The 18,977-nt window shown below is 39.2% G+C and overlaps 2 protein-coding genes across 4 annotated transcripts; both read left to right on the forward strand.

The window, feature by feature from the left end:
- Positions 1-563: 563 nt before the first annotated feature.
- On the forward strand, positions 564-14,395 carry LOC113492487 (uncharacterized protein CG45076-like). Of its 2 annotated transcripts, XM_026869957.1 has the most exons (11): positions 567-1,332; positions 3,502-3,585; positions 9,256-9,450; positions 9,833-9,945; positions 10,619-10,755; positions 10,979-11,140; positions 12,302-12,503; positions 12,581-12,626; positions 12,934-13,350; positions 13,559-13,668; positions 13,924-14,395. In XM_026869957.1, the coding sequence occupies exons 1-11, from the start codon at positions 1,261-1,263 to the stop codon at positions 14,069-14,071; spliced, it is 1,686 nt and encodes a 561-aa protein (XP_026725758.1). In that variant the 5' UTR covers positions 567-1,260; the 3' UTR covers positions 14,072-14,395. The 2 variants fall into 2 exon arrangements, with proteins under 2 accessions (XP_026725759.1, XP_026725758.1); XM_026869958.1 differs by lacking the exon at positions 3,502-3,585 and having other exon boundaries at positions 564-1,332.
- A 1,470-nt stretch (positions 14,396-15,865) lies between these two features.
- Positions 15,866-18,263, forward strand: LOC113492488 (probable maleylacetoacetate isomerase 2). 2 transcript variants are annotated; one of them, XM_026869961.1, is made up of 5 exons: positions 15,866-16,014; positions 16,356-16,533; positions 16,730-16,848; positions 16,966-17,177; positions 17,530-18,263. In XM_026869961.1, exons 1-5 carry the CDS (start codon positions 16,006-16,008, stop codon positions 17,654-17,656), a joined length of 645 nt encoding a protein of 214 aa, XP_026725762.1. In that variant the 5' UTR covers positions 15,866-16,005; the 3' UTR covers positions 17,657-18,263. The 2 variants fall into 2 exon arrangements, with proteins under 2 accessions (XP_026725762.1, XP_026725760.1); XM_026869959.1 differs by lacking the exon at positions 15,866-16,014 and adding an exon at positions 16,143-16,263.
- Positions 18,264-18,977: the final 714 nt, after the last annotated feature.

Below are 18,977 nucleotides of genomic sequence, written 5' to 3' on the forward strand. Positions count from 1 at the left end.
GACCGACGCATGCGATTTTATGCAATGCCCTATTTATAAGTAATGGAAAGTTAGATTATGTGAGTGCTTCCGTTTGAAAACTATTTGCTTGCATTGCACTGCGTGAAACCTGGCTTGCGGTCAACTATGTTAAATACCAACGCGCTGAGCTAAGCATGCATGCGCTTACAAAAACAAACACACCGTTTGTCTTATGAAATTTATTGTCTTCTTTTCCTTTTCTCTTCACTTTTCGCTTCTTCCCGACTAATTTTCTTCGGGAATTAATGATATGGCCGGATTAATGCAAAATTCTTGTCGCAAATAGGAGTTTTGGATACGTAATTGCACTTTTATATCATTATTTACGAGGCTCTTTACCTATATTCATGCAAGTTAGGTAGGTTTCTAAACGTCTTTCGTGTTATGCGACAATCCCCTTCCTGCCTCACTGGGCCCCAATTCTGCTACTTACAATGGCCGATGAATTAATGAAATTTGGCTCAAAATGTCAATTTTCGTATTCTCATAAGCATTTTATTACACAATAATAGAAAATTCAGTGCGGGACGGTACACTCAAGGTCAATACAATTAACTTTCAATTATTATATAGGCAAAATGCTTAAGGTAATAGGAATAACTTCCAATTTAATCCAGTTGCCATTCATTCATCGGCCATTGTAAAATAGCAGAATCGGGGCTCTGGTATACCATGATAGGTGTTGACTTTCTCTTATTTAAAAATCCTAAGGAACTTAGACACGTATAATATATACTCCTGAAAGAAGATACAGGTGAGTCTATCGTCTCGCAGTTCTGTCTGTAAAATTACGTGATGACTCAAAACAATATTCATGATTTTTTCTAGATGTAAATAAGAAATAACATTCAACGCAAATAACCCATCAGTAGGTATAATCAACCTACACGAATGCTGCGGCCTACAGTGGAATCCGTGATATACACATATGTGATGATTCAAGCAAACGAAAAACACTTCATAAATTAATGAGTATTATTACCCTCTGCTTGAGTTCTGTTGCATGCAGCATTCCTCACGAGATTTGATTATCCTTAACCCACTTGTGACATCACATTCAACAACAAGCATTTTATAATTTCTGTGTAAAATTCGTGCGGGCTTCGGGAATGACGTGAAAATTGCAATGACAGTGATCTAAAAATAAGGTCGACAGCGTCGCGCCGCTGCGCGCGTTCTCTCTTCAGTCGAGGACCAACCGCCGCGAGTTACAGTCGAACGAATCATAAATCAGCAGCCATGGTATACGAGAGTGACTTCTACACGACCCGCCGCCCCTACAGGCCCAGCACCAGCTACAGCACCGTGACGGTGAGTGCTGCTGCCGCCCTTCTAACACCTTCTACTGAGCGTGCCTCACACCTCGCTCCACTCTCTCCCGGGAGCCGGACGCCCCTCGCACCAGCTCGACCCTCACTGTCGCTCGCGTCCCTCGACAAATTGCTCTGACGCCCCTCCCGCCTCATCGATGTACAAAGTGTTTTTGTTCAGTGATTTCATTCCGCAACAATGATAACGTGATACTAAGATCTCTCGCTGTCTTCCCAAGTGTCAACTTGATCCCGTTTTTGTTAGTCCGCTTGTAAACATTATTGCTATTCTTAAGGTATTCGACGTCGTTACATCGTGCTCTATGGACTTAGGTTTTGATAGACGTCGTTCATGGTAGCGTTCCGCAAGTGGGTCATTTCGTATCGAGAAACTGAGTCGGAAAGCGGAGCTACCGGGCGCGCCAAATATAGCCGCGGCTGGAGTCGCGCCCGCCCGACTAACGGCGACTTCTCCGCTTGCAGCGGCCGCTCGGCGACTGGGAGAAGGTGCCGTTCGTGCCGCGGCCGAGTCTCGTGCCGGATCCGGTGACGGCGTACGGCCGGCGCTCGCGGCCCGGCGCGCGCGCCTCCGTGCTCGAGCCCGTCACCCGCCAGAACATCCCGCCGAAGCCAGAGTCTAAGCTGGCGCCACTAGCGCCGTACGTTTCCCCGCGCGACCAGACGCGGCTGCGCGTGCTCGCGGCCGTGGGCCAGCGCGAGCGCACCTTCGAGTCGGACCCGCTGGGCACGCCGCGCGACCACATGGACGTGGTGCTGGCGCAGTCGCACGGGCGTCCCTCTCATGCGCCTCATCGCCACGTCTTTTACAGCAACTACGCGTCGTACTGACGGGCGCTATCTCTCTTTGTCGTGTGTCGCTTTCGCTAGTAAGCAATAGTCGGTCGGGTCGGTGCGAGGGTGGGCGGCGAGGTGTGATCGGCGGTTGCTATAGGGCGCGGTTGTTGCAGACGCCGCGCCACTACGTGGTGGTGGACCGCGACCCCGTGAGGCCGCGCCGCGCCGAGGAGCAGTACTCGTACTCGTACCAGAGCACGAGCGAGCGCTCGACGGGCAGCGGGCTGCCGCAGCGCAGCTCTTACAGCAGCACGGTGGAGCGGCGCGCGGGCAGCGGCCCGGGCGGCTACTCGTACAGCAGCGAGCGCTCCAGCAACCTGGGCGGCCCCGGAGGCTACTCGTACTCGTCCGCGTCGAGCGGCCGCCTGCCCTACGGCACCACCTACCGCCACTACTCGTACCGCGTGTAGCGCCCCGGCTCCCGCCCTCCCCGCCCTGCCCGCCTCCCCACCCTCACCCCATGACTCCAGCACCCCAGCTTCCCTCACAAGTAACTACCTAATCAGTATTCGCAGTAACGTAATGTGATCGCTCTACTTTATTTGTTCACAAGTGGAAGTTGATCTAGTTGAGTACTAGAGCTTTTTAATGTTACTTTAAATTATTGTTTAAAATGTGATTTAGACTGAATTTTTAATAAAGCTTGCGTTTTCTAATACATTTCTATTTTCTTTGTGTCGTGTTCACACAACAACCCAGAGACGAGGGGTCGATGATGAGCTCGATCCTTGTTTACTAACTCTATGTTCATGTTATTCCTATTCTGTGTATTTTGGTTTTGTCTACATTTCTTACTTGTTTTATTTTACAATTCTTATAGAATCTGTCAATTTAACTATTTACCTATGTGTTGAAAAGTACCAACAGTAAAATCTGCTTCAGATATAGGTAACAAACGAATTACAAACACAAACAAAGTTTGAAAATAGCCACAGTTATAACATGCGCACTGAAAGCTGTAGATGACATCATCGTATCTTACTATACCACCCAAAAACAACACTAAGTATTTTTTTGTAATAATTTACGTCGAGTAACTGTGTAGGATATATTTAGGTACATTGTTAGACAAACAAAACCAGACATAATGTAACAATAGAACATGAACTGTACGAGGAGAGGGCTACTGGCTGGAGGACTATTGTAATTGTGAAAAAGAGACGCCACCCTACGCTGTAGAGAACGCCGTCTTGCTTGCACAACTGCGCCAGTCCTCCTTCGAAGATGTCGGTAGACTCTCTGAGCAGACATATATTCCTTGGTACAGCCAAAGAAACAAATATAATTATTATAACCGTGCCTATTCTCCTGACAGCCGTTGTCGTCAGTGTACTACCTATCGTCTTTACTACCCTACTATCACTCGCCGTACATTACGTACGTACCCAAGCTCTCTCAGGTAAGTTGGAGATGACTGTAGATAGCGCACTGTATGTAAATCATCCTTGGCTGCCGGGTGTACACCGCCATACACCGTCATCTAGACATGCACAATGCACTGCTAAGTAAGTAACTGCTTAAAAGCACTTAAGCCAGGTACATCAAGATGCACTCAGTAAATGTATATAGTATCAGTTTTATATCAATTTGTAAATATTCCGTTAATTTTTCACCAGTTTCAGTTGTTAGTTTTACATGACATTGCACGTTTTTTGTAAATATTTCAGTACCGTGCAGTTTGTTTACACCGACACTTCTCAATGTGATGTAATATTTGCATAGACACAACACAGTGTAAAGAACTAAATCATGCTCAAAATTAAATATATTTCTTTTATTTCGAGTACTTAGGTACTTTCTTTCAAAACGTTAATATTAATGACTAGTTATTCGTTTGCGCGGTTCTAAAACATCATACGTATGGAGAAGAATCCGCAAGAAACTGCCTTACACTTTTAAAAACAAAATTCTGTAGGAATTAGTAGGTAGGAACACAGTATCTTAAATATATTACAGTATTTATACTACCCTACATTTGATCATTTTACACTACGTACGAGTACCTACCACGCTATTTCGAGATTAGAAGAATGTAGTAGAAATATAAACACATTCCAAAATAAACTAACAAGAAGTTTAAAGGAAAACTCTTCGATCAATCAAAACTGTTTTAGTTTACCTCGACCCACTTGTGATCAACAAGTCGTAAAATTAAATATTCAAGCATTGTTAATTTCCTAACAACTCGTGCCAGCTTTTGAACTGAAGGGCTGAAACGCCTACCTATCTAATTTATACCAAGGAATGTGGAATGGAAGAGATGTTTGAATAGTCGATTACGAAACTCAATTCAATTTCATAATGTTGTCACCAGTTGACCAATATCAAGTATTTTATGTGAATTTAATTTAGAAGCTGCGATAAAAGTTTACAGCGTTAGTGGAATTTTGAGTCGAGGATAGGAGTATCTAAGTTCCTTAATTTATATGAAATTGCCATTTATGTTTTAAAATTTCAAAATATCATGAATACCTGTGATGCTAAACATACTTAAAGCATAGGTTTCATATCTACTAGATTGAATTATATATTTATAGGCTATAATTTATGAGACACTGCTTGCAAAGCATAGGTACTTTGGTTGTTTAAGTAACAATTGTACTATTTCCGCGCTATGGTTGTTATGCACTTATGGCTTACTACCTCTTAAACTAATGTGGAAGATGGATGCGGCGCTAAACCTTGTAGATAGGGTTGGCTTTTAAACGTCATGATACAAAATTTGCCCTAGGCTAGACTAGACTCCCGGAAGGAATTCTTGTGTCGCGGGGATCTTGCAAACATCCAAGTAGTAGGTATAGATAGATAGAATATTCTTTATTGCACACCACATAAGTACAGGATTTTATATCAATAAATAAATACATGGTGCCACAATGTACAAAGACATTTAGAACAGACTTAGAACAAGCGTTCGTGTATCACACAAATGCTTGTCCTACGCGGGGACAGTGGCGTGGTCACCTGTGCCACTCTGTGCCCCGATTCTGCTATTTCCAAAGGCCGATGAATGAATGGCAACTGGATTAAATATGAAATTATTCCTATTCTCTTAAGCATTTTGCCAAAACAATAATTGGATGTTAATTGTATTGATCTTGAGTGCACTGTCCCGTACTGAATTTCCAATTTTTGTGCTGAAAAATGCTTAACAGAATACGAAAATTGACATTTTAAGCTAAATTTCATTCATTCATCGGCCATTGTAAATAGCAGAATTGGGGCCCTGATCCATGCAGTCAATTATCTCTTTTTTACGCGATATTTATATGAATTTTCCAATTTTTACAAGTGGGCGCATGGCTTTACAGAAGACCAAGCCCCTAAAACATCGAACAACTCTTACCGCCCCAAGACCGGGCTTATTCGAAATAAAGAATAAACGGCCCTTGCGTTTAGCGCGCTAGCAAATACTAGTTTAGTCCAAGTTGAAGTCTACCATAAGGGGTAACAGCATAATCAGTAAATAAACCTAATAACAACTCTTAGATAGTACAATAGATTAATCTATGTACAATTCAAATATGAGTCTTAATTTATTTCAGCCATTCTGACTGTCCTCATAATCATAGTTAAGAAACACCTGTGTCACGAATAGTTTAACACCAGCCAAAATGTTGATTCAGATATCACTCCATCCGTCTGGCATGATCACCACAACCATATAAAAAGATAAAATATTACCCATTGAGCTAAATGATTGTTTTATATCTGAAGCGAATAGATTTACACAAGTGGGATCAACGAACCTAGAATCCGCCCTTGAATTGTTATTCAGCTAATATAAATATATGTCTCGAAATAGTTTGCTGATGTAGAAGCAACGGATGTACGCCAGTAGGCAGGCTGTCTAGCGAAACGTAGGTACTTGCAATTTTCTCTAGATTATTCGCGTCATATTTAAATAGCATTTTATATAGAATTCCGTTAATGCAGTTTGAACAGATATCCAATTATCGGAATTGCCCAATTTTAAAATAGAAGTTTGAGTGAGAAATGTCTACCTGAAAGTTTTATTCATGACATTTTTGCTGCAATGAATTAAAAAGTCCATATTCTTCAATGTTTATAAATTATTTTCTGAAATTGCTTTAGTTAGAAAAATATAATATATGCAAGTAACTGAAGGTTTGGCAACGATGTAAGACCGGATGTCTGACAAGTTCTAAGAAATTTCTCTTTTGGCAACTCTTCACCAAGGTATAAAATCAAACTCAAAATCTGTTAGAATTCCTATAGGTATCCATGTGGAACCGAAAATAGAAGTGTACAATATAATTTTGTAATTCCTTGTACCTTCTAGAGGAAACCAATCCATTTCTATAAATATTGAGCAGATGTGCAAAAGAAAAATATAAGGTAGATATTTAATATGCACCAGCTAACTGCTTAGTACCTAGGTGTGAGCCAACTCGCAGTGAGCTAGCGTGGTGATCAACGCTCAAACCTTTTCTACATAGGACGAGGCCTGTGCCCAACAATTGTACCTACTTCTTTAGGCTGATATTTCATTAATAGGTAGTATTCACGAGCCACAGGACTACCTAAGCATTATATCACGGGCATTCAAAGCTTAACTTAGTTTAGGATTTTCAGTTACAATCTCGTACCGAGAATTATCCACGAGGCAAATGGGAAAATTTGAACCTGCAATTTATATATTTTGTATAAAATTTTATACTGTAGTAAAATCCAAACATTCTGTTCTGAAACGTGACTGAAATGTATGTAAGCAACATTATTTGCAGACAGCACGTTTCGAGCGGAGAAAAACAACGTTTTCCCAGGCGGTTAGGAATAGGGTTCGAATAGTCGGTGCTAGTTGGTATACAACACATTATAATAGCTACGAAAATCGTTTTCACGTGTGTTACACAAGGTTACACGTGTTTGTGAAGATTGCATCTATGTAAACACTCCAAATATTCAAAGCAGTTCTGTAAAGCTCGTTCGATTTTCTGACTTGCTTCAAACAGCAAGTGCGAAATAAACGGTCTATATTTTTATAACATTTTTGATGTCTAATTATTTGCGTTATTTATTATACACACATAACCACACCGGTTATACTAATTACGGCATACGACGTAACATTCGCCTGGCAAGCGGCCAAACGAACGTACTGTAATCAAACCAACACTGGCTGAAAACATTCTCCGTCGCAATAAAAAGTATTTGCAAAACATGTCGTTTACAATTAAACAAGATTTGTTAGGAGCTTTAATTCTTTTAACAACTTATATTAATCCTTAACGATTGACATTGGAATGAGCGACCCGGAAACATTCGAAAGTGGATTAGATAGTGACATTGACACTGGTTATACGCGGATTGTGGATAGATGTACCTAAGAAAACAATTAAATGCAGTGGTTGCTTTCATAAGTCTACAATTCTTAAAATTGATGAATCATTCACGTTTCTTTACTCAATATTTCGTATCTTTATTGCGTTGTAAAATGTACATTTGTAAGTTTGCCTTAGCTGGTGAGTTGTAATATAAACACTATTTTGGACCCTTTCGGACACAGCATAGCATATTTTTGGGAGAAGAGGAAGAGAACTTAGTTTGTTTTTAAATCGTTTGTTACGTTAATTGAAATGTTTGCACCCGTCAGACTAATTTTTATTCAATTTTGACAAAAGAAAAGTCATGTTGGGCATAAAACAATTCCAAACTTAGGTAATAAGATCTTTCAAAAGCCAGTCAAGATACTTCACCAACCTTGAGAAGTTTTCAATTTATGATGTTTACCCAAAACACCGGACGGATGTATCACTCCCTAGATAAGTGTGGAAACAAAAGCTGGAATCGGATCAAGGGAAAGAATTTTTGGCAACAATACAAAGGCCAAGAATACTGGTAAACGCCCATGTTATTATAAGAAACTTATTTCACAGAAAAAAAAAACAATTTGAGTTCATTCTCACCAGCTGGATAGATAGAATAGGACGATCATGAATCAACTGATTAAAAGACTATATGATTAATAAGCTGGCAAAGATGGTCATGGTAACTTGATAGCATTCCTAGCTGGTCTTCCAAAACGTTGTCACGTTTCCTGTTGATTGAAACTTGGCAATTAAACAACTGACTATTATACTACACACTCATTATCTACAGTCTGTAATAAGTCAAATAAATTTAACGAAAAACAGAAAGAAAAATGTATCATCCGCTCGTTATTGCAAAAAAAGGTTTTAAAGATCATATTTCTTTTGTACATAAATAGAAATTGGAGAATATTCCATGGTAATAAAAGTTGCAATCACTCTCGACTGTTGTGCGCATGTGCGCAACCAAATCTAAATTTACAGCGGCCGATGATTCACGTCGCCATTGAGACGTACAGTAAGGTCCTCCACCGAAATAGCCCTATGATTTGGCGTATTATAAACACACACATCGTGTAGAATTCCATGTTTTGTTCAGATTTTCATCAGATATTTTCCGCTTTGTTAAACCCACAAACATATCTCGTTACATTTGCACCGGGCAGTGCTTTAAACAATGCTTGGTACATCTCAGAGCTGTCATTAGCTTTTCACAGCGTCAGACAAAAAACTGTTTTGGTATCTAGTTGCATGTTTAGACTTTTATGCATGAAAATTACGATATATAGATGGAAGTAATATCGTTATGCTTGTTTCTTCCTCTAGTTTAAAGTATAGGAGAATGCTGCACGTAAATTTACTATTTTGAACATAACAGTATTTTATGAGCTAAGTACATAAGCCACGTTTTCTAGTTATTTAATTTACAAGCTTTTGTCGAATATTTAGCTGCAATTCATGTTCGTATTAAAAATAGCGGCTTGAAAAATACAAACACGAGTACATGGTCTAGGTCACACTGAATTAAAAAAGTAAAGGAAAATTTTATAATGTATGAAAATATCACAATAAAGAAGCTTTGAATGATGAGATTTTTGATGAATTATTGCCCACACGTGTCGTTAAAACGTGTGTTAAAGAGGCCATATGCTCGCATGTAAACGTTGGCTTTCATTATACTGCAGCGTTTATAGCTTCGGTGCTTTGATTAACCTTGAGTAAACACGAATTTTCAGGCTGAGCTGATATACAGGCCGACTTCTCGCACTGTCACTCGACTCGTCACATACCCGGAGGCGCCCCACCACGTCGTCCGCGTGCGCGTGCGTCCATCAGTGATCCTGCGTGAGCTGGACCGCATTGCGTACCGCCACCGCCCCGCTTTGTCCATCTCAGCTGTCGACGATTTCTGCCGCTCTGAATCAACCAAGGTACCTGTTACTCGAGAACAGAGGGTATTTAAAGAAAGGGGCAGCTTTAAATATCAGTCTCTTGTTGTGATAGAAGCGATGCCTTTTGCGCTGTGTAATGCTTGCTTCCACAACAGCACTGGACAGCACGCATAGCTGAGAGTTATAGGTCAAAACGCCAAACTCAATGTGCGTGACGAGGTTCGGGTTCGATCCCCGCATAGGATAGACGGAATTCTTTAGTACGCGAGTAGTTGAAAAAAAAACAATCTAGCTTCAACAATTACTTAGCGTCAGAGCGTCCAGTAGAATGGCGCAGAAAAACCTTGCTACAACAAAAACGTTTCGTTATATGTTTTCAAGATTAAATCCTTTTTCTAGCTAGGTATCTTAAATATTTCAGGCCTTCCAAGATGAGACAAGCCGCATTCGCGCCGATACCGCTGCCTTGTTGCAGCGCGCGCGTTCTGTCGTGCCCCGTGCTTCATCTGTAGCACCCCTCGACACAATCTACTCGTAAGTAAATAGACAAAGCTCAATACAACATATTCAAGAAGATTTTGTAGGCCGTGAGAGAACAAACCTCGAACGATTTGGAGAAACAAAAATATCTTTTTCGAATTTAACGCTAGAGCATTTGTAAAACCTTCTAGATGTATCAGATTCAAGGCCAGGTCATGTTTTTTCTCGGCCATTTTGTAGCTGTAGTCATTACAATGTCTACAGTACTGAAATAGCTCATTGATGCAACAATTAAACGGCCGCCCTGGCAGTGACATTGATGATTGACGACACAACTACCTGTCGCATGTCATTTGGCAATCATGTACCAGTAGTGATACTAAAAAACCTGTCCTGGTGCCAAGCAGTAATGAACTTGAGGGAATAGTAATGAACCACGAAAAACGAGCTTCCAAAACCCTGGAAAGGAAGGACATCCGTATTTATTTCTTGACGTGCTTGTTGACTTCGACTTGTATGTGGTATTTGGCTTGTGACGTTCGTACCCACCATGCATCGCCGTTTAATTATAGCCTGGATAAATGTCAGTCGACATTAGCCGTCCGAGACGAAATAAAATATGTTTTAATTTAACTTCGGACATTTATTACTCGTGAAATATAATTAGTAACGACCGTTATACTTCATAAACTGTGGTTTGATTGTTTATTATTCTACATTTTAACAGATACTCGTACGGAGAGCCGGTCCCATACCGTTTCAGCAATGACGCGTACGTCGCTAAGCTGCTGGTGCCCCTCCGCAGTGTGGCCGAACACATCAACAACATCTCCCACTACAACGAACCCGCCAAGAGGTTCACCGGTAAGAGAGTTGCACTCAAGTGGGCCACTTACTGGTTCACGTGGTTCACATGACACAGTGGATATAACACTCGATGTTAATCTACTAAATGGATGGAAAGCCCTTATTTATACTTATTTAATCTTTGTCCAATAACTGTATCGTCCTTTGTTCTTTAGTTTGACCACCGACTAACAGTTAAAATTCCAGTGTGTCCCTGTGGTAACCGTGGTGTTCTTGCCAGGACGCGGACACCTCGCATGCGTCCACTACTCCGGTAAAAAGGGCTTCTCCAGCCGTAAGCCTCTCTACAAGGAACTCAGCATCAGGGACGACGTGAACCTGCTCTCTTTCTATGCCAAGAATAGACTGGCAGCTGCCGGTTTGGCCGTCGAGAGTGCCACAGGTACCTCGTCAACGTCGCATCGCTAGCGCTCGCTTACAACCCCTCGCTTAATTCTTTAAAATGAGTTTTTAAACCGGTCTAAAAGTGAAAGCTGCGCCTCAATTGGCTCGGGGCACTAAAAGATTATTAAACCGAGAAATAAAGTCCGTGTCTAACCCTGCGTGTGGTGTCTCTTGCAGCGGCAGCGCCGGAACAGCCGACGGCGGCGCAGTGCGCGTAGCTCCCCGCGGCGCGGCGCGGGCGCCGGGGTTGGCCGAGCGGGCAGCCCCGCGCTCGCGTCGCGTTCGCCCTTCGCGCTCTCTGATCTCGGTATAACACGCTAGAACTAACCAAGATCATTTATTTTTCATACGACAGATTATATTTTTGTTACTTATTTTTACCGACGAGTTCCGACGAACGATTTTATTTTATTTCTAGTCATCGTTGTGATAGCGCGGTGTTCTGCACCGAAATATTGTCGGTGACCGAGACGTCTCGTTTTCACTTAACTCGACTGATTTTACTTAACAATAAAGAATTTTTACTGAAATTGTAGTTGTTTTAATCATCTGCACGTTCGTTGTTCCCAATGTCACGCTTAAAAATCCAAGCTTTTGTAACGCTTAGCTTTTACACTAAAAATGTTTCTAACATTCCGTATAACAAACATAAATAAAAAATGATAAAACACTGAATAATTAAATTACTTACTTGTAAGAACTCTATATCGTCAAATATTTATTTACCAAATACACAAAAGCAATATTCAGAGTACAGCTCAAATTAATTCTACTTCTGGGACATGCTCATATTTCATACATAATGTGAATGAAATAATGCTTGAAACTACAAGGAGACCGATCTCGACGCCACACTGGACCACTGCACTATCATTTGCATTACAGCATGAAGCAGCACTGAAAGAATACGATGTCATAGCGAATACCATGCCATTCATGGGTTGTCATTGAGCTTGGTGCTGGGGTCTAACAGCTTCGATTAGACACCTCATGATCACGACCATTGTGCGGCGTCGCTTACTTTCTGATTTCGTTTCGATCGATGACCATTGACATTCATCTATCATGTTGTGAAGTGATTAGCTTTCGAGTAATTGAGAGCTGACCATTTCACCAATGGTCATGTTTGGGAACACGCGTAACATTGGCCTGGGTGCAGTGAAGCTGCTCCCATGGAGGCCGAGCCGCAAGTTCCAGGTCCCGCAGATGATGGAGGACCCGGCCTTAGAGCTGAAGGCAGCCAAGGCTGAACGTGAAGCCAGGTTCCGTGCCACTACTGCTGAGCCTGTACTGGCCCCAGCTGCTGACTTGGCTGAAATTAAAAGGAAGAGGCAAGAAGAAGCTCGTGCTGCCGAAGAAAAGTATGTATTTTTCGTTTCCTTATTATTAATAATAAAATAATGTTAAATATTTTATAAATTTTTTTTGTTTATTACAGAGCTTTGAAAGAAGAAGCAAAACGTGAAGCTGAACGCAAGGCTCAAGTGAGGACAATTTTATGTTACCTTTATGTTTTTCAGAGACTAATAAATTTTATATCACTGCTCAGAAGGCCGATTGGTTGGGTCACCACGTAAAACGACGTGTCGCGGGTTCGATCCCCGCTAAGGATAGGCGTTTGTGTAATCCACAAATGCGTATTGTGGGTCAAAGTGTTTTTTTTATGTGTTGTGACTTGAAAGTTTATGAATACAAGGATCAAATTCGTCAGCTTGGAAGTAGTATTAAATTATTCAAGTAATGACTTGTTTTTGTAATAAAATATTAAGAGAGCTTATTACATATTTTTAGGCCGAACGCGAAGCTGCTGAGAAGAAGAGAGCAGAGGAGGAAGCTCGCAAGGCCGAAGAAGCTAAACGCAAGGCCGAAGAGGACGCAAGGAAAGCTGAGGAAGAAGCTCGTCTGGCCGAGGAAGCTCGTAAAGCCGAGGAGGCCAGGCTAGCGGAGGAAGCCAGGCTGGCCGAGGAAGCCAGGATTGCTGCCGAAGCTAAGAAGGCAGAGGAAGCCAGACTAGCAGAGGAAGCTAGATTGGCTGAAGAGGCCAAGCTCGCAGAAGAAGCCCGTTTAGCTGAGGAAGCGAGGTTAGCCGAAGAAGCCAAGTTAGAGGAGGAGAGGCAAGCGGAACAGAGGAGGCAAGAGGAACTTGCTCGGTTAGAGGAACTGGAGAAACAAGCGGAAGAAGAACGCGAAGCCGAACTTGCACGACAGGTAAAATTATTCAAACTTTTCAAACCATGCAAATTTCGGATGCCAACAAGTTAGTCAGTACGTTAAGAAGGCTGACTGCCACATTATTGAGCCGTAAAGTTGCAATTATGGACGGTGTAATATGTAAAATGCATGTGTATTCCGGATAAGTATAATTTCTTGCTAACTTTGAATTATTTGAACAATTATATTCCTTGCTTTCTTCCAGGCTGCTGAATTAGCTGAAATCGCCAGACAAGAGTCAGAACTCGCTGCCGCGCGCCTTGAGGAGCTCTCACAGAGTGGTTCTGCAGCGGAAGTCCCGGAGGTTGAAGCTAGGTAAAAAATATACATTTTATTTTATGAAATCCAGAAGAATGAAGAATTCAAAGAATCATTTAAAGAAGTAGTGGGGGTGAACACTGAAGAGAGTTTTCTACAAAACACAGATATTTGCCTGTTCTTAGGATTAAAGCTGTTACGCCTATCAGTTGGGAAAAGATAGGAAATTGAGAAATAGGTTGTCTTAAACCAAAACAAGTAGTAAACTAAAAGATCACAATGCTAATTTAGATGTTCTTATTCCCTTTACAGTGAACCAGTTGCAGATGAGCCACAGCCCATTGTCGAAGAGCCCGAATCTCCCGAGGTAGTCCCTGAAACACCCGCCGAGGCCGAAGTTGAAGCCGCAGAGGTCAGCGAAGACGAACAAGCGGAACCCGACCTAACTGACGAGGAATAAATAAAAACTAATTAATATCTTAAAGTTAAGCATTTTCTGTATCAAATATATGTTAATGCTAAACATGATTCATGGGCATTTTGGTCTAGAGTAGACATGAATGATGTGATAGCAATAAGGTGGTTGTCACCATCACCGTCCTTTCTTCTGCGTAATTAAATTACGCAAAAATGAAAGTTGTCCTTCATAGAATACGTATGAATAGGAAATCGTCTACCACCGTTAACCAATTAAATTATTAAACTAAAAATTAAATGTTACTAGCATAAGTGTTTTAATGATGTTATATTTTGTTAAATTTTAACAATAAAAGACATATTAACATTCTGGATTTCATTTTTGTGACACTATAAGTGTGTCATGGCTTAAGGCTTATAGGTTGTGAAAAACTACAGAGCAGAATTATACTTCTCAAATATAAGCCATTTAATTGATGGGGTAATGCCTTCTAAAATAGTTCAAGATGAATTCCTTTTACGATGTTTACTACAAATACCTACAACTATAAAATAAGATCACATCTGTTGAAATTACTGTGAGTAACTACAAGTTTAGTATGAAGTTTAATTCTCACAAAATGTTACCTTTCAAGTTTACTATCTGCATTATGCATTTGGATGCATAGTGCATTAATATCAAGTAGGCAGGTAATAAGTATGCACACATTACTATAAGTTTGACTATTTTAAATAATATGGATAAAAAGACACACCTGTCAAATTAAACTTTGTTACAAATATTCGCAAAATAAATTTCTGTCTCTGAAAAGAGTTTTGAACTAGGGATTTGAAGATAAAGAACAAAATTTGTTATATATATTTTTAATATATAATTTACTTAAAAACTAATTCATTACACTATTGTTATAAATCCATCTTAACCACTTTTTCTGCAGTTTTTGCTACCTCTTCTTTTGTCACTGGTTTCTTATCTAATTTTTTCACGGGTGCTTTGACTGTGGATGGGGATGGTTGACTAGCTTTTGGCTTCTTACTTATTTCTAAAAACTCCTTATCTATAGCTTGAACTTTTTGTTTTATCTGAAACATATAGTAAAATTAACAAAATACAATAATTTCTTGTGGTATGTGTGGATTAAGAGAACTGCAGTGGAACTTAATGATAAAGATTCTTAATTAATGAGACTTGGAAATTGAATGTGACTTAGTGACTTAGCTTTACTGACATCAGAAAATAATCAATGAGCGCAAAAAGAAGATAGGTTTATTGGATACAATATTGCGACATTTTACATAAATTGTATCAACCATAACCAGTATAACAATGTTTTTATTTTCACATATAGGCATCATACCTAGGGATAATGGAGCAATTTTAAAAACAGGTTCAGAATTTGATATATTCAATAAAGAGCAAATGAAACTTACGTCTTTTAATCCCAAGTTCACCGCTTTCGCTTTAGTTTTCTTCAGGCTTTTGGCGCCTGCAACTTTAAACACATTGGCTTTAGGGCCTTTTTTGTTGTTTTTACCCATATTTTTAAATTATTTTAATATTTTGTCTTCAGATTTAGGTTATATTATCTTCTGCGACGTGAGATTTTACGTCAAATTGACTTGACGTATTGACACACACAGCATTTGAATTGATCGGTTTTACGCACATCAAGCACAAACAAATATTTGTCTAAATCAGAAAAAACGTATAGTATTTCCTAAAATTACATAAAAAAACTATTATCCGTTAAATATTATATAAATATTCAGTCACTTTATAAAAACAGCTGCTCTTACTTCATGCGTGTATCGAAACGTAATGGTTGATAAAACGCGAATGAAGACATTGCTATTTCAGTGATTAAGGGGCTAAAATATAAGTTTTATCAAAACAATTGCTTTCTTATCTTTGTGAAGAGTTAGATAAACGCCGTCAAAATTACTTACTACTCAAAATACAACGGGAATATTTCCGCCATGGCTAAGGTACGATTTTTGCACACCTGTTTACCTTTATGCATCTTATCTGTTTTAGATAAATTATTAATGATATTCACAATACTCGAACCACAAGTTTATCCATCTAGATTAACTGTGACTATAAATAAACTTGAACGTTACTGGTTTTACTCGTTTTGTTGAGAGGCTCCTGCCGCTTCAAACCGGCCAGTGTTAAGGCATTTACGCAAATAGTCGCGCTTTTATTTTATAATGGGTGATATTGTTGAAACTAAGGTAATTTATGATTTAAAAATTTTCATTAAGCAAATTTTAAGCAAGAAAGTTGTATCCTAATTTGTGTGTATTATTTTATACTTTATTTACAGCCAGTATTATACTCGTACTGGCGCAGCTCATGCTCGTGGCGAGTGCGAATCGCGCTGAATTTAAAAGAGATACCTTATGATATAAAAGCTGTGAGCCTGATCAAAGGAGGTGGGGAACAACATTGCAATGAGTACCGGGAGGTGAATCCAATGGAGCAAGTGCCATCACTTTGTATAGGTAGGCAATTTTCCCAGTTTTTTTATGTTCTATGTCTGTAAAAAAAATAAAAATACTTAATTTAAAACCAAGCAAGTTTGTGTACTAACCTTTTTGCACTAATACCTATTTCTCATACAAACTGTCTGAATTCTGTAAACTGCTTTTATTACATTTTTAATCCATAATCTATTCTAATTTATTTATTTATTTGCAGATGGGCACACAATTGTAGAATCTCTAAACATAATGCATTACCTTGAGGAAACCAGACCTCAACGCCCACTGATGCCTCAAGATTGCTTTAAGCGGGCTAAAGTGCGAGAAATATGTGAAGTGAGTTCTTTTTGTACTAAGTAATTTATTATCTAAAAAGAAAACTGTTGTTCAAGACATTTACTTTTTAAGAGTTTCGGGGAGTTCATTCTGTAAATTTTATTTTAATGTTTTCAGGTGATAGCTTCTGGCATTCAGCCTCTTCAGAACCTGATAGTCCTGATCTATGTTGGAGAAGATAAGAAGAAAGAATGGGCCCAGCACTGGATTACCCGTGGCTTCCGAGCCACTGAGAAACTGCTCTCAGCATGTGCTGGGAAATATTGTGTCGGAGATGAGATTACTCTAGCAGACTGCTGCCTTGTGCCACAGGTGTTTAATGCTAGAAGGTAAGAAAATATTATCACTATTTTTTTTAAACATGATAGCTTCCCAGCTCCTGCTGCAGAGGAAATACCTTCGTTTTTTAAATGCATGTTGCCATACTGTGTGATTGAGATTGGGAAATATTTTTGCCAATAGAAGCAAAGACTTCATTAGGCAAGCCTTGATGATGATACCAACCTAGATATATATATATCCATAATATTATGTGTAGAAAATTAAAATTAGAATTTTAAATTCTACTGTGACAGTGTAGTTCTATAGTCACAACCAGAAAATATATACTTTATGTATATACAAGATTATCTCGTATATTTAAATATATACGAGACTTTTAATATGATTGTCAATTTTCAGATTTCATGTTGACCTGCGCCCGTTTCCCATAATTCTGCGCATAGATCGTGAGTTGGAGAACCACCCGGCTTTCCGCGCCGCCCACCCCTCGTCGCAGCCCGACTGCCCACCAGAAGTTGCCAAATAAACGGATAACATCAGAACCACATATTAGTCGTTTCCTGTGCCTATCCGATACAGTTTTTTAACGCATATTTTGCTTCAAAATATTTTTGTTGATAAGAGGCCAACCTATTTTAAGTAGGCCCTAATTTGTTATACTATTTAATGGATACGTTCAAAAAACTTTTTATGTTACAAACGCGCGGGAATATTTGAAAGGTTCAACAAGTTGACTACCTGTGGAGTTTCTATTTTTATCTGAATGCTCGTGGTGCCAGACGTGCATGGTCTATGGTTGGTAATACAGTTTGATTTCCTGATTCCATTTTCAAATCGAAAACCTTTCTCGTTAAAATCATTAATGTTTTTTTTATAAACTTGGATTATTATGTCTTTGATGGATGTACTTAACTTTTATTTAAGAGTAATACAACATTCCAGGGATCAGACTTTATAAAATATGATGATATAATTAAAACCTAATGTTATAAGAAATGAGTGGTTTAGTGCATCATGTTATCACATTCAATGTAAGCCATCATAATCAATATTAGTTTTAGAATGTACATTAGCATTACTATTAAAATATAAATCATGCTTCACAAACATATACACACATATAGTAAACAAAATATAATATACTAGTAATAGCTGATACTTATGTATTACGAATTACCGGATTAATGGAAACATTTAAATTCCGAGGTTTTCAAGGTTTTTGCACTTTTATACAAAATCGCTGCTGTTTGCCCCTTTCGAATTTAGTCTTATCTTAATGTAGTTTGGTAAATTGTAATCAACTTTTGTAAGGTTTTTGGGTATTAGGTAATCTGTATAAGTATGTATAATTCAATCTATAATATTTTACGAATTATTTATGCGTTCTTGCCATTATGATAATTTCTTATTTTGTAAGAAAAATTTTCGTTACATGTTGTGTATGTTATTGTTTATTATTATATTTTTTATGTTATAAATAAGGAATAAATTTATTTTCATTAGTTAAATTTGTTTATTATCCAATAAAATGAGTTAAAAGCTTGATTAATTCTGTCTTTTGAATTCGTGCAATAAAGTCATATTAATAACCGTATAATACATCAAAATCTCATTTGTTGATATCTCAAGGTAAAACAAAAAAAAATATGAGCCAAACACTAAAGAAGACCAATAAAAAAATAAGTCCATTGGTCTAGCTATTACGTGACAGACAGCCTGACAAACACTGGTGCCCTACTAATAGGGTCCCACTTTTACTGGCCTACTGCTGGGCTTTCGAGTCGGCTTCTAGTCTAACCAGATGCAAGTACAGGTTTATAAGAGCCGACTGCCTATCTGATCTTATC

The sequence above is a fragment of the Trichoplusia ni genome, chromosome 4, assembly GCF_003590095.1.
Source record: "Trichoplusia ni isolate ovarian cell line Hi5 chromosome 4, tn1, whole genome shotgun sequence".
Taxonomy (NCBI): Eukaryota; Metazoa; Arthropoda; class Insecta; order Lepidoptera; family Noctuidae; genus Trichoplusia; species Trichoplusia ni.